Source organism: Accipiter gentilis, chromosome 24, assembly GCF_929443795.1.
Source record: "Accipiter gentilis chromosome 24, bAccGen1.1, whole genome shotgun sequence".
Taxonomy (NCBI): Eukaryota; Metazoa; Chordata; class Aves; order Accipitriformes; family Accipitridae; genus Astur; species Astur gentilis.
The window spans coordinates 17,650,611-17,665,051 of record NC_064903.1 but is presented as its reverse complement, the minus strand read 5'-3'; the positions used below and the strand labels follow the sequence as shown (position 1 = coordinate 17,665,051).

General features: G+C 63.6%; 2 protein-coding genes across 4 annotated transcripts; one reads left to right on the top strand and one right to left on the bottom strand.

The window, feature by feature from the left end:
• Positions 1–1,162: 1,162 nt before the first annotated feature.
• Positions 1,163–7,054, bottom strand: TSPAN6 (tetraspanin 6). The gene is made up of 8 exons (XM_049828099.1): positions 6,911–7,054; positions 6,617–6,805; positions 5,947–6,021; positions 5,264–5,362; positions 4,836–4,991; positions 4,044–4,127; positions 2,091–2,196; positions 1,163–1,877 (listed from the first exon to the last, which is right to left on the bottom strand). Exons 1-7 carry the CDS (start codon positions 6,995–6,997, stop codon positions 2,128–2,130), a joined length of 759 nt encoding a protein of 252 aa, XP_049684056.1. The 5' UTR covers positions 6,998–7,054; the 3' UTR covers positions 1,163–1,877; positions 2,091–2,127.
• Positions 7,055–8,905: 1,851 nt separating this feature from the next.
• Positions 8,906–14,240, top strand: SRPX2 (sushi repeat containing protein X-linked 2). Of its 3 annotated transcripts, none has more exons than XM_049827584.1 (10): positions 8,906–9,132; positions 10,931–11,017; positions 11,111–11,302; positions 11,431–11,607; positions 11,964–12,090; positions 12,186–12,307; positions 12,418–12,597; positions 12,742–12,875; positions 12,962–13,083; positions 13,678–14,240. In XM_049827584.1, exons 1-10 carry the CDS (start codon positions 9,063–9,065, stop codon positions 13,688–13,690), a joined length of 1,224 nt encoding a protein of 407 aa, XP_049683541.1. In that variant the 5' UTR covers positions 8,906–9,062; the 3' UTR covers positions 13,691–14,240. The 3 variants fall into 3 exon arrangements, with proteins under 3 accessions (XP_049683541.1, XP_049683538.1, XP_049683540.1); XM_049827581.1 differs by having other exon boundaries at positions 13,418–14,240; XM_049827583.1 differs by lacking the exon at positions 13,678–14,240 and adding an exon at positions 13,217–13,410.
• Positions 14,241–14,441: the final 201 nt, after the last annotated feature.

Here is a 14,441-nt window from a genome sequence, read left to right as displayed (position 1 = left end):
GCTTAGCACAGTCAGTCAGTGCTGGTTTTCCTGCAGCAACCCAGAAACCTCCAGGCTCCCCGTGCCACCCTCTGCCGGCACCATTGCCACCCACCCGGCATCGCCTCCGCTGCCCACCCAGGGAAGGAGGCTGCACGGTCGCTTCCCTCTGCACGGGCTTTCTGATGAGGATGGGTTTATCCAAACCTGGCCCTGCTTCTCACGTGTTCCTGCCCCTGTCTCCATCCATCCATTAATTGCCATCGGCTGATCTCTCCAACCCGGTTTCCGTGCTCTGACGCACTCTGCCTCGCCGTCCCGACCCAGGAGGCTTTCAGCCAGCCAGGTGCTGACAACGGTTTGATTTACTCACCCAGGTTAAATGCAACATACGGGTTTCGGGTGTTTCTCCTCGGGTTCCTCCATCAGCAGCGAGGCTGTCCCATACCGGGTCATTTGTCGCACCACGGGGCGGTGTGGTTGGGGCAGCTCACCCAGCACCAGAGCAGTGTTTGCCAGAGGGATGGTGCCGACAAAGGGCCACCGCTCCTACCCGTGGCTTAACCCCTCCTTTTACACCTCCCTCCTCCCCAGGAGCAGAAGAGACAGCCTCAGTAGCCGGCGGGCTGCTCCAAGCCACAGCGCTGGCAAATTTGGTGCTTGAGACCCAAAACTCCCCCAAGCTGGGCAGGAGAGGAGCTTCACTGCACCACCGCACCACCACGCTCAGTAAGGCAAAGGTTTGCTGATGAAACAGCCCTGAGATGAGCAGTACCAAACGAACACAAAAGCTTAAATCCGCGTTTCTTGCCCCGGGGAGAGGCTGGGGACGCAGGCAGCTCCAGCCGTGCTGTCCTGCCCTTTGCTCGGAGCGAGGATGCGCGCGTTTGCACGGGTCTGAACTCATCCGCCCGGCTCCTGGGCTGGGATGCTCCAGGCCTTCTGCTTCAGCACTGTTACACAACCGCTGTTATGAAGAAAATTCAATTACAGAAGTTATTTGTAAGCGCAAGTGCACCAGTGAGCATCGGAGAAACGCAAGCGGCGATGGTCCAGAGGTTACTGGCTGGCCCGGGGCGAGCGGATTACCTCCCAGGGGGTTTGCTGCTCTTTGCAGCAACTCGAGCAGAGGAATTTCCAGGAGATGAAAAGAAAAGCCAAGGCTGTTTCATAGAGTAAAATATCTTAATATTTATTGTGTCTCAGGACAAGAGAGTTCTACTCAATACACAAAACGAGTTAAAGCAGCATATAATACTGACAATCAAGTCACAGCTGACTCGGTGCAAGGACACCTACCAAGGTAAAGGCACCAGGAGCTACATCACCAAACCTCGCTACAGCTTACAAAGAATCACTACAGCCCGTACTTAAAAAAGTACAACTCTAAAAAAGTATATAAAACCCAGGACAGGGGTGAGAGAGAGCTTGGCAACAAGCTGAGACCTGGCTGAGCCAAGGGCTTCAGGCAGGCAACAGCCCCATCTCGAGAGCCTCCGCGTCCAGAGAGCGAGGGGACATCGAGGGGCTGCCAGAGATGAGGGGAAGCATCGCTTTCCCGACGGAGGCACCGAGGATGAGCACTGGGAGTCCCGCGAGGCCGCCAGCACGGGCTGCTCGGCACGGCACTCGAGCGTGCCGCCGAGGAAAGAGCCAGGGGCTGCAGCACCCGGAGGAGTGCGCTTGCTGTAACCACCGCAGCTACACTAATTATCCCACGCGGTGGCACGGCAGAGTAGTGTTAGGACAAGTCCCTGAGCGCACCAGGACAGCTGCTGCACTTGTTTCTATGAGCTAGTTGAGAAGAAGATCAGTCAGTTCAAAGCAAGATTTCACGAAGCGGCATCCAGAGGAAAACTGGAGGTGGTGGCATCCTCCCCGGCTGCAGAGAGCATACCCTGCAATGCACAAGGCAAGTGTGAGCAGACAAAGCTGGATTTATACACAGCTTAAAATGACATCGCAGACACGGTCCCGCAGGTGCCCTCTACCCCCGCAGCCGCCCCCCGCGGTACCCGCCGCCGCGCCGAAGGTCCCCAGGGGCGATCGGGCAGCAGCCAGGGATGCAGAGGCAGCCCACCGAGCTTACTCGGCTGGACAGACAGACGTACCCGGCCACGGCCACAGCCACAGTGTGCTGGGGGCCAGCTACACCATCTCGTACTGGTTGTTCGTGATGTACTGGGACAGGCAGCACGCAAGAATGATGCCAACCAACTGAAAAAGAGGAAAAAAAACCCCACACATCAGAGGCAGCCAAGACCAGGACACGGTGTTTTAGGGGAAAAGCCTGACAAATTGCTCTAGAGCATCAATTTTATAAAATCCAAGGATGGACGGTGGGATTTACAAACCGCAACACAGGCTGCTGCGCCCTGCTTCGGACTAACTGAGGGAGGCTGAAGCGGAGGATCCTGGCAGGCATCAGCCAAACAAGCTCGTCACGAGAGATGTTCTGCGTCCTGTCCTGTTACATTTTGCTTCATGAAGCATCTACTGTTTTATGGTAATTTTGCAGATTACACAGATATCAGGAGCATCACAGCCAATTACACAGCCACTAGAGAACAGCAGCCACCTCTCCCTGTTGCAAGGACAGCGGGGAAGCAAGGTTGCTGTTTTCGCATCAGCATCTGAAGGACACACTACCGTTATCACAATGTGGCCTCACAGCCCCTGCACAGACATTTAGGGCCAGATCCTGCAGGAGTTTGACTTACACAAGCAAAGTTAGAGGCACATTTTGCGTAATGGGTCCCTGCTGGCTACACGACACAGCAAGGCTTGATGAAAGTGATAAAAGCCAGGAACCAGTTACAATTCCCAAGCCTGGCATCAGCCAAGATGATTTTGCAGCTGGGAGCGTGCAGCTCACCGTTTGTGTGTCGGTCACATCTCGGTGACCCCACGGTGAGCGCAGCCCAACTGAGGAGGAGAGCGGGGCGAGCGGCTGGGCGCAGCGGAGCGGCTCCGGCTCTCGGGCTCTCCCAGCCGCAACCGAAAGCACTTGGTAACGCACGCCGCAGCCAGGGGCTGTTGGCTCCTGCCTCTCCCCCAGTTCATCCGTTACGGGAAACGCAAGGCGACACGCTTGTTACACGAGAAATATCTTTTCCAGGACAGGTTCCTGGAAACCCGGCGGGGTCCCTTCTCCCCACGCCGGTGTGGTCAGCGAACGGTCCCGGGTGGCAGCACCTGGAAGCTCACGCCACGGCCTCTGCGTGCCGGATCAAGGGGAGGGTGAATTCAAGCCCCTCCAAAGTCACGGCCAGCTGAGCTCGCTCCGCAGCACCGAGAGCCCACCAAGCTTCCACAAACCAGCTGAAGAAGGGCCGGCTGCGCATCCCGCGGCTCCCGCTGAGGCGCGTCGGAAAACCCTCGGCGCCTCGGGAAACCCCAGGGCAGCGTCAGCGTGCCCAACGCCCAGCGTGGCGGAGCTGGGGACGGGGGCCTCTCGTTTCCTGCCGGGATAAAGCCTGCCGGAGCAGGGGCCGGCGAGCAGGCTGCTGCCGCGGCTCCTGAAGGAAGCGTCCTACAGGATTAAGTAAAGGAGAGGTTGGGGAGTGGGAGGGAAAGGAAGCAATCGCAGGGTAAGGCGGCGTGCGGGGTGTGAGCCGCCAGAACAAGCGGAGCCCCACAGGGGCTCGCAGGGAGCCAGCCACGCAGAAGTGATGCCAAAACGCCTCCCTGATAAAAAGGGAGGTCGGTGGGTAGGAAAAGGAAGGGCACAGACTTGATCCCTGCCTACAGCAAACGCAAGGAGTTTGCCCGGCACAGGCTCCGTTTGTTTTTTCTTGAAGTTGGGTGTTTCAGACAGGAGCTCCACTCAACTAACCTGGGCTCACGGAAACAGAGCTGGTGCTTCAGCCCTGGGTTTAAGAGACTGGAGACTGCACAATAGTGAGATTAAACCCAAGGAGAATCTGCAGAATAGCTGCTCCTCCCTGGGTGAAACAGGCCGTGCCTTTTGTACACACACCAGAATTTGCACAGAAATTAAATACCTCCGGAGACACGCTAGCTTCACTCTGCACTCCCCCTGTGCCAGGCAAGGGAGATTTTACCTGGAAGCACGCGATGCCGAAGGAGATTCCAGCCACAACGCTCATTTTTGACTCCATCGTTGACGTAACCAGGAAAAAACAACCCTGCAGAGGATGGAAAGCGAGAACGTGGTCCGGTGCTTTTCACCACCCCTCCGGGAGCAGAAACCGACACCTCCCCAGAGCACCAGCAGCTCCAGGAGAAGATGCTCCTGTGTGGGCAGCTGAGGGCTTCTGGCTGCCACCCTCCTGCCTCACCTCGGGCAAAGTCACTTTCCTATCAGCGTTTCGCCATCCTGCCTCCCAGCCCAGCCTCCTTATCAAGGGGAGCGCTTGCCCACGGGCTGTTCCCAAAGGGAGCGTTGGGTTGAGCAAGGTGACTCATCAGAGGAACATCCCTTGCATCACCCAGCCGTCCCTGCAGGATGAGGTCACCCGTGCTCAGCACCGCCTCAGGACTTTGCACCGTCATCGGGAGATGTCAGCGCCGCCGAAACGAACTTTACTGGGAAATTACCTCCTTATTCACCTATTCTCCAAAACACACAGCGCCCAGTGCAAACACTTGGGTCGGGCTGGTCCCTGACCTCCAAGGAAGGAGTAGGGGGGACCTCAGACATGAGGGAGGGCTCGTTCCTCCATACCCTTCACCTACCTCCACCCCAGGGGAGTCCCTGGGCCACAAGGCATCTGCATCGAGAGAGTAGTTCTCCTTTCGAGCCTCCCAGGGAAGACCAAGGCCTTTTCCACCCGTCCAGCTCTGCCCTCCCCACCTCCAGGACTGGCAGGGGGATTTTTCTGAGCTTAACTTACATCCACAAACACTTTCAGCTTGGCTTTGCTCGGGTCTTTCAGATCCTCCTCCGAGCAGTCATCCTGGCTCTTGCAGCAGCTCTGGGGGATGCCCTTCTGGGTGAAGTATTCAGTCCTCTCCCAGTCCGAATAGTTCTGCACCCCGCAGCAGTGCAGCTGGAGGGAGAAACACGTTTGGGGAGCACAGTCGCACCAGGGTACTGACCCCCTATTTCTACCATCACTCCCACGGCTCCCCTGCCCTCGCCCCACCAGGAACTGCCCCCATCTCACCCAGCACCTCCTCCCAGACTCAGAAACCCGTGGTGCAAAAGGACCCCCAGCACCACGACAGGGATGCCGATACTGCAGGGGTTCCCAGGGGAGGGCGCGGGGCGAGGCGAGCGTACCCACCCGCCGCCATCCACGCACCAGCCTGGGGCACTCACGGTTCTCTGGATGGTGTCGACGGCCTCGCTGTGCCGATCCGCGGTCACGTTGTAGTCCCTCAAGGCCAGGTTGAGGTTACTTTCAAAGTTCGTCTTAATCTGCAAGAGAGAGGTCTCTGCGGCGGTGCCGTCCCCTCCTGCGCTTCAGGACCCGCGGCCCCGCGTTAGTCACCTCTCGGTGATGGCAGGAATGACTCCGGCCGCGGCCAGCAGACATTCCCCCGGACACCCAGGCAATTAAACGCTGTATTAAAGGGCAGGCTGGGATGCGCCGTGGCGGCAGGGATGCTGCATGTAATAACAAGGACCTGTGCAGTGCCAACTGCCCCTCAAGCAGGCTGTTCCATGGCACAGGAACCCTCAGAGGAGCTTTAATTACAGAAATTATTGCAGTAAACCAAGGCCAGAAATTAAAGTCCAGGGCTACTTTGCCTGTTCTGGCGGAGGGGCAGCGTGCCATGCTGGCTGGACCCTGCACCCAGCCTTATCCTTATGGGACCTTATGGGCCTTTTCGGGGACCAAGCTGCACTTTGGGCTGTATTAACCCCACTTTAGCTAAACTAATCCCCACTCCCAGCAGCACCTCTGTCCCTCCAGTGACATTTGCAACTGCACTTGGGTTAAAACCAGCATCGACCTTGCTCCGCAGCATCGGGAGACAGCAGCGACCGCCCAGACTCACCTCGTGCCTGAAGACGAACCCCACGACGGCGGCCACCAGGACGATGAGGAAGATGAGGGACAGGAGCATGGCGTACTGCGGGCAGAAACGGCGGGATGGGACGGGGTGGGTGGGATGGGGTAGGACGGGATGAGACGGGGTAGGACGGGATGGGATGGGATGGGGTGGGTTGGGACGGGATGGGGTTGGCATGGGATGAGATGGGGTAGGATGGGATGGGACGGGATGGGGTGGGTTGGGACGGGATGGGGTTGGGATGGGATGAGATGGGGTAGGACAGGATGGGTTGAGATGGGATAGGACAGGATGAGATGGAATAGGGTGGGTTGGGATGGGATGAGATGGGGTAGGACGGGATGGGGTTGGGATGGGATGAGATGGGGCAGGATGGGATGGGATGAGATGGGATAGGACGGGATGGGACGGAACGGGGTGGGTTGGGACAGGATGAGATGGGGTAGGACGGGATGGGGTCAGGACAGGATGAGATGGGGTAGGACGGGATGGGATGAGATGGGATAGGACAGGATGGGACGGAATGGGGTGGGTTGGGACGGGATGAGATGGGGTAGGACGGGATGGGGTCGGGACGGGAGGGGGAAGGATGGGACGTGCCGCGGCGGGTCAGGAGGGGATGGGACCCCGTCCCACCCCGTCCGGGGCCACCCACCAGCTTGAGCATCCAGGTGCTGCCCCGGCAGGTGGCGAAGCAGCCGAAGGTGCCCAGGAGGACGACGACGGTGCCGGCGCCCACCAGCACGAAGGGCACGTTGGTGGCCTTCTCGTCCAGCAGGGAGAAGTAAACGGCTAGGCTCACCCTGCCCCACACGCCCACGGCCAGCAGCACGATGCCCGACACCTGGGGAGAGGGGAAAGCCGCCGTGGCTCGCGACTGTCGCGACAGGCCGGCGCGGCCGCGACGTGCCGCGGGGGCGGGGCGGGGCGGCCGCGGGCCGGCGCTCACCCAGAAGACGAAGGTGTAGGTGAGCAGGACGCTCTTGAGGCAGGTGATCACCGGCTTCGTCTGCAGCCGCCGCGACGGGGACGCCATGGCCGACTCGGGCCGTCTGCTGCCGGGACGGGCCCCTCCGCGCCGCGCCAAGGCCCCGCCCCGCCGGGCAGGCCCCGCCCCTCTCCGCCCCGCCCCGCCCCGCCCCGCCGGAGGCGCCCGAGCGGCGGCGGAGCTTGCCGAGCGGGCACGGAAATGGCCGAGCGCGCCCGAAGGCGAGCCGCTCCTCCCCAGCGGGGGCGCCCTCTGCCTGCCCGGTGCCACCCCCCGCCTGCTCTGTGCCACCCCCTGCCTGTTCTATGCCACCCCCTGCCTGTCCGGTGCCACCTCCTGCCCAGTGCCACCCCCTGCCTCTTCTGTGCCACCCCCCGCCTGTTCTGTGCCACCCCCTGCCTCTTCTGTGCCACCCCCCGCCTGTTCTGTGCCACCCCCTGCCTGTCCGGTGCCACCTCCTGCCTGCCCGGTGCCACCTCCTGCCTCTTCTGTGCCACCCCTTGCCTCTTCTGTGCCACCCCCTGCCTCTTGTGTGCCACCTCCTGCCTCTTCTGTGCCACCCCCCGCCTGGTCTCTGCCACCCCCTGCCTGTTCTGTGCCATCCCCTGCCTCTTCTGTGCCACCCCCCGCCTGTTCTGTGCCACCCCCTGCCTGTCCGGTGCCACCTCCTGCCCAGTGCCACCCCCTGCCTCTTGTGTGCCACCCCCTGCCTCTTGTGTGCCACCTCCTGCCTCTTCTGTGCCACCCCCCGCCTGGTCTCTGCCACCCCCTGCCTCTTCTGTGCCACCCCCCACCTCTTCTGTGCCACCCCCCGCCTGTTCTGTGCCACCCCCTGCCTGCCCAGTGCCACCCCCTGCCTGTCCGGTGCCACCTCCTGCCTTCTCCATGCCACCTCCTGCCTGCCCAGTGCCACCTCCTGCCTTCTCCATGCCATCCCCTGCCCGCTCCGTGCCACCCCCTGCCTGCCCAGTGCCACCCAGCCCCTGCTCTCCTGCCCTAGTGGTTGGCGATGCAGCCCCAGCCCCAACGTGGCCCCCACCTCCTGCCCAGGCGTCCCCCGCCAGACCAGCGACCCAGGGGCAGCCACCCGGCGCCCCAGCACATGGCACGGCCACCACGCTGCCAAGCGACGGCCTTCCTGCCCGCCATGGGTGAACACCCCGACCCCAAATTGAGGGTGTCCCCAGGCTGCGGGGGGCCACGGGCTCCCCACGCCCTGCAGCAAGCAGCCCTGCACAGTGGCCTCCCAGCAGCCCTCTCCTGCTCAGGACAGCTGTGTTATTAATTAGTGTGCTTACCGTCCTGGCCGCCACATAATTAGTGCATTCAGGCAGCGTGTCCCCCGCCGCCGCCCCGCGCCAACTCTCCTACCTGTCCGTGCCAGGCTCATCCCTCGTCTCCCCTCTACCCGCACCCGCTCCCATGCTCCAGACCCCAAATCCCAGGTGGGTCCCGCTCCTACCTCGCCTCCCACCCAACCCCGTGGGACGCGGGGCGGCGGGTCCTAACGAAAGCGTTTCATTACCTCTGCCTCGCGGGGGCTGAACTTCAGCTGGAAAACAGACCCCAGCTGGAAGCGCTTGCCTCGGGACCGGGTTTCGGAGCCCGCCGTCTGCAGTGAGGTCTCTCCCTCCCTCCCGGCAAGAGGTGGAAAAAGGGTCCTGGCTCCTGCGGTTTTGTCCTCGGCCCCCCAGGATCCCCGTTCCCGGAGCCCGGCAGGGCTGGCACAGGGTCGACAGCTCTCGCCTGTGTCGAAACAGGCTCCTGGCTCTTCTGCTTGCAAAGAAAAAAAAATCTAACAACCTTTCAAAGCCTCAGAGAAGCAGGAGGTACATTGGAAAACGGGCGATCCTGGGATTTATTATTTTTGACAATCTCATCATTTTGGGCCTGACTCACGGCTTTTGAATGTTTGGGACGGGCAGCAGAGGGGAAAAGTAGGTTTGCTCAGCACAGGCAGCAACAGGGAGGAGGGTCAGGCGTCTGTGCAGCGACAAGGCGACGGAGGGGACCCTTGTCCTGTTTCCAGCCCCTCTCCCTCCTCGCCGGGGGCCCGCGGCTGCCCCTGGACCCCAAAAGGCAGGTGGGCTGGCCGGCCCCCGGCCCCCCCGGCATGGCGCAGGAGGCAGCCCCCGTCCTGCTGGTTGTCCTCGCCAGGCTGGTGTCATCCACGTGGCACGAAGGTGAGTGCCGGGGTGTACGGGCACAGCGGGGCTCCCGGGGAACGGCAGCCCACGGGGTTCCGTTCCCTTCGGGGGCTCGCGGTGGGAAAGGAGGGATGGAGGGAGGGGTGCCCTGGTACGGCGATGCCGGCGAAAGCATCGGTGCCTGCGGGGTACGGGGAGCCTGCGGGGGTGCGCCGTGGGGTACGGGGAGGAGCGGAGGGAGTGCTGGGAGGCATCCAGAGAGGAGCAGAAAACCAGCCTCTCCATCACGCCCTTGCCTGCGGGAGAGCAGCTTTCCCGCTGACTCCTTGCTCCCGCGGGGGCCATCGGCCGGCAGATGTTTGCTGGATGGAGCGCTTAGATCCACCCCCCTCCCCTGCAGCCAGGCAGCTGGGTCAAAGATCCAAAGCCCTTGCCCTGTTTGGGGGGGTTTCCCCCTTCCCTGCTCCCCGTCCCCATCCCCTTGCCATGCTGCCAGCACTGCTGGCTGGGGATGCTCCCGCGAGCTGGCCCCAGGTGAGAAATAAAAGCCAGCGCCTGCACGAAAAGGGAACATCGCAATTAAATGGCACATCTGCCTGCGGGCTCTGGCAGGGGGGCTCGGCAGCCTCCCCCCCCGGGGAGACAGCCCTGCTCCCCGGGTCACCGACACATCCCCACCACCAGCCCTGCGCTCGCCCTGGGCCCCTCTGCTCCCCAAGGGAGCCATGGCAGCGTGGGAAGCGCGTCGGGATAAAAGGCTTGTGGAAACGCGTAGGCGACTTGAAGAAGCTTGTGGGAAGCGGTGGGGAGTAGCTCTGTAGTAAAGTTCATGTCGGAAAGATTTGTAATGGAGTTTCCTCCCCGTGACGGCGGGGCTGCCGCTTGGATTGGCCTTGGCGGATATCCCCTTCCCAAAACCCGGAGCAGGGGGAAGGGGAGACGGGTGCTGCCACTTCGCCCGGGGTCCCTTCCCAGGCTGAGCATCCCCACCATGCCGGAGCGGGGAGCGCGGTGGGGTGGGCTGGCGGGGGCCGACGGAAATGCGGCGGAAACGTGAGCTCAGTGCTGGGGAATGCCGCGGCCGGCCGAGGCACCGAGGGGCCGCGGGGAAGGGCGCCAACCCTCTCCCCCTGCACGGCTCCCTCGCCCACGGGGACACGGCGTGGGCCAGAGGGTGGCCCGCGAGGCTGGCACAAGGCTGTCTTCCTCCCCGTCCTTGGGGCCAGGGGCCCCTCTGCACAGCACGGATGGCGTGGGGCCAGCGGCTCCGGCCAAGCCCCTCCAGCAGCGTCCATCCAGCAACTTCATCCTTCCCTGGAGCGCAAGCGAGGGGCTGCATCCCCGCCAGCCCCCCCCCCCCCCCGGCTGGGCAGCGTGCATCTCCTCCCTTGCCTTGGCCAGGGCCTCCACTGGGATGGGCAGGAGAGGGCAGCTTGCTTCCTTCCCTTGGGATACCCGGCAGCAGGCACGGTGCCACGGGAGCGGGTGGAAGGACTTCCCGGCAGCGCGAAGCCGAGGGTCGGTGCCAGCCCACTCTGTGCCAGCACCAGTTTCCTGCCATAACCGCGGCTGCTCCCGCCGCTGTTTAGTCTGCGGGCTGGTGCCAGTGCAAACCGTGTCGCTGGGGACTGGGCTCGCTGTCTGCCCAGCTTAACCCTTGGTGGCAGCCCCAAGGACGGCAGGACAGGGTCTGCCCAGGGATGGGATCGCTTGCTGGGAGTTGCGGGATGTTTCGGTGCTGGAGGGTGAAGCTGCCCCGAGAGGCATCATCGCCTGGGTGCTGCTGCGGCCACGAACCGTCACACAGCTCCGTCATCTCCTTCCTCCTCCCCAGGGTCCGGCTACTACACGGCTGAGAGCCACACCAATGAAGTGTACGTGGAAGAAGCCCCCCCCGAGCCTGCCCTGGACTACCGCCGAGGTAACGGCACCCAAACCCATCCCTCGCGTCCTCATGGGGAAACTAAGGCACGGCGAGGCCGGGTGCCTCCCTCACCTCCCTCCTCTCCCCCAGTGCCCCAGTGGTGTGCCACGCTCAACATCCACCGCGGAGAGGCAACCTGCTACTCGCCCCGGGGGGGCTCCTACCGCAGCAGCCTGGGGACGCGCTGCGAGCTGAGCTGCGCCCGCGGGTACCGGCTGGTGGGGCCCAGTGCCGTCCAGTGCCTGCCCAGCCGCCACTGGTCCGGGATGGCGTACTGCCGACGTGAGTATGTCCCGGCCGTCGGCTTGTCGGCATCCCCGTGGGCACCCACGGCGGCCGGTCCTGGGTGCTCTACACACTAGCACGGCCGGGCAGTCGCTTCCCTCCCCTCTTTCCTCTCTCCATCCCAGAAATCCGGTGCCACGTGCTGCCAGCGGTGCTGCGGGGCTCCTACGTGTGCTCGGCCGGCGTGCAGATGGATTCCCGCTGCGACTACGCCTGCCTGCCTGGCTACCAGCTGGAGGGCGACCGGAGCCGCGTCTGCATGGAGGATGGGCGCTGGAGCGGGAGCGAGCCGATCTGTGTAGGTAAATTCTCACCCTACCCTTCTCCCACCTCTGTGCTGCAGGTCACCCTCCCATCCCTGGGGTACCTGCAGGTATCACCCCCCAAATCTGACCCAGGCACTGCCAGCTCCTGCACCTCCCGGCTCTGGGACCCCTGTCCCCGCTGCTCCCCGAGGTGCTGTGAGCCCCGAAGCAGGGGCTGGTGCTGGGCACATTGGTCCAGGATTGGGGCACTTGGCGCTGGTTTTAGAGCGGGCTCTGGGGTGCCGGGGCTGCGTGCAGCATCCCTGGGCTGGCTGAGCACCGGGGCCGGTGGCCGGCTCTGGTGGCCCAGGGCACCCGCAGGTTCCCCAACTCCCTTTCCTCCCTGCGGGTAGATATGGAGCCTCCCAAGATCCGCTGCCCGGACTCGCGGGAACGGATAGCCGAGCCAGGCAAGCTGACCGCTACCGTCTACTGGGACCCCCCCCGCGTGAAGGACTCTGCTGACGGCATCATCAAGAGGTGAGGGCAGAAGTACCGCGGGCACCGAGGGCTGGGGGCCACGCCGGGTGCCCCCTCCCGGGGCCCTGACGGAGAAACCCATCTGCTGAGCACAGGGTGATTCTGCGGGGTCCAGAGCCCGGCTCCGAATTCCCCGAAGGAGAGCACGTAATCCGCTACACCGCCCACGACCAGGCGTACAACCGAGCCAGCTGCAAGTTCAGCGTCCGCGTCCAAGGTGAAACGGGCTCCCCTGGGGCTGCTGGCTGCCTCCCCCCCGGCTCCGTGCCCCACGGCTGGGGCCGTGCCCCATCACCCCCAACCCTCACCCACCTTCCCTCTTCCCAGTGAGGCGCTGCCCCGTCCTGAAGCCTCCGCAGAACGGCTACCTCTCCTGCACCTCCGATGGCAATAACTACGGGGCCACCTGCGAGTACCTGTGCGACGGGGGCTACGAGCGTCAGGGCACGTCCCTGCGCGTCTGCCAGTCCACCCAGCAGTGGACGGGCTCCCAGCCCCTTTGTGCACGTAAGCGGCGTGGGGCAGGGGAGGATCTGCCCGCAGCGATGCCCCGTGCTCGGGGGGTGCGATGCTGCCCGGCAGGGCGAAGGGGTGGGGAAGGGGTGATGGGGGGCAAAATGGCATCTCCCCACGTGCTCCTTCTCGGCCCAGCCATGCAGATCAACACAGCCGTGAACTCCGCCGCCAGCCTGCTGGATCAGTTCCACGAGAAACGCCGCCTCCTCGTCATCTCTGCCCCCGACCCCTCTAACCGCTACTACAAGATGCAGATCTCCATGCTGCAGGTGAGGACCCCCTCCCTCTGCCCCCCTTCCCACCTCCACCCCCACCCCCCCCCCAGGACCCTCTCACCGCCCCCTCCTCTTCACAGCAAGCCGCCTGCGGGCTGGACCTGCGTCACGTCACCACCGTGGAGCTGGTGGGGCAGCCCCCGAACGAGGTGGGACGTATCCGGGAGCACCAACTGTCCCTTGGCATCATCGAGGAGCTCAGGTAAGGGGGGGATGGGGGCTGTCCTGCAGAACCAGGGGGCTGGGTGAGGGGACCGGCGATGGGGGCAACTCTAGGGATGGCAAAGCATGAGGTTGCAGCGGGGTTCACGGACAGCCCCCTTCTGCTGCACCAGAGGGGCTTGTGCCACGCGGGGACACCCCCGGCAAGGCTGAATACGGCATCGCCAGACCCTCCTGGAGCTCACAGCCCTGAGGAAGAGATGGGAGCCACCATCCCAGGAGGACCTGAGCACGGTTGCGTGGGGTGGGCAGGCTCAGCCATCACTGGCAAACCCCCCCAGCCCTGCCCAGCGGCTCCCCCCCTGCACCCCCAGGCAGTTCCTGCACCTCACACGTTCCCACTTCAACGCGGTGCTGCTGGACAAGGCGGGCGCCGACCGCGAGCGCTACATCTCCCCGATCAGCCCCGACGAGCTCTTCGTCTTCATCGACACCTACCTGCTGAGCGAGCGGGAGGCGGCACGGCGGGCGCAGAGCGGGGACCCCTGCGAGTGAGGCAGCGCCGGGGAGACCCCCCCCCCCCTCCGCCACCGCCGGCCTCAGGGGATGGACACCTTCATTTCTGCTTTTCTAGTCGCCCACCGTAGAGGAGGACCAGGGTGCCGAGGACCTCCAGGGGAAGGGGAACCCCTCTCCGGCCGCTCTGGCACAGAAAGGCGAGCAGGGACGGGGATGGGGGCCATGTGCCGGCAGCGTTCCCACCGCCCAGCAGCCAGGAGCGGCCTCTGGCTGCGGGGTGGGATGGCGCAGCCCAGCCAGGACCATGGTGGGCCACACCGGAGTGCCTCTGCTCAAACCCCAGGGCAGGGGGGAGATGGGGAGCCAGACACTGGGCTGCCAGAGCAGAGGAGAGCAGGCAGGGCAACAGCACGACAGCCTCTAATACAGCAGCTTCACCCTCCCCGCGGCCATCCTCACCCCACGCACAACCTGAACCCGCTTCCTCCCACCCTGGCTGGGGTCAGCCCTGCCGGGCAGGCACCGCTGCCAGGGTCCTGCCAGAAAGCCTTTTTAAAAAGCAAAGGGCCCCACGCTCAGCAAAGCCAGTAGGAGCCAGCCAGCGCGCAGCCCACCCCCAGGGCTCGCCATCCCCACCCTACCCCTCGCTTCCCCTTCCACCAGCCACGGGGCACCCTTCCTGGGAACTGTTTTGGCAGTAGGATATTAACTTGAAATAAATAAATTTGTATAAAAAGTCAGTGCTGGCAGAAGGTGTGTCGCAGAAAGGCGCGGGAAAAAAATCCTTCCTGGGGACCACTAGCCCCAGCTCCCCCCCAAGCTGACCCCAGACGGCTCCATCCCAGCCCCGCACCCAGGGCTGGGGCTTGGTTGTGCACG

Coding starts and splice junctions, on each gene's coding strand:
- SRPX2 (XM_049827581.1), top strand. CDS start 9,063: ATGGCGCAGGAGGCAGCCCCCGTCCTGCTGGTTGTCCTCGCCAGGCTG. Junction 11,018..11,110: donor TGCCCTGGACTACCGCCGAG/GTAACGGCACCC, acceptor CCTCTCCCCCAG/TGCCCCAGTGGTGTGCCACG. Junction 12,091..12,185: donor GCTGACGGCATCATCAAGAG/GTGAGGGCAGAA, acceptor TGCTGAGCACAG/GGTGATTCTGCGGGGTCCAG.
- TSPAN6 (XM_049828099.1), bottom strand. CDS start 6,997: ATGGCGTCCCCGTCGCGGCGGCTGCAGACGAAGCCGGTGATCACCTGC. Junction 6,806..6,910: donor CCTACACCTTCGTCTTCTGG/GTGAGCGCCGGC, acceptor CCCTCTCCCCAG/GTGTCGGGCATCGTGCTGCT. Junction 4,992..5,263: donor TCGACACCATCCAGAGAACC/GTGAGTGCCCCA, acceptor TTCTCCCTCCAG/CTGCACTGCTGCGGGGTGCA.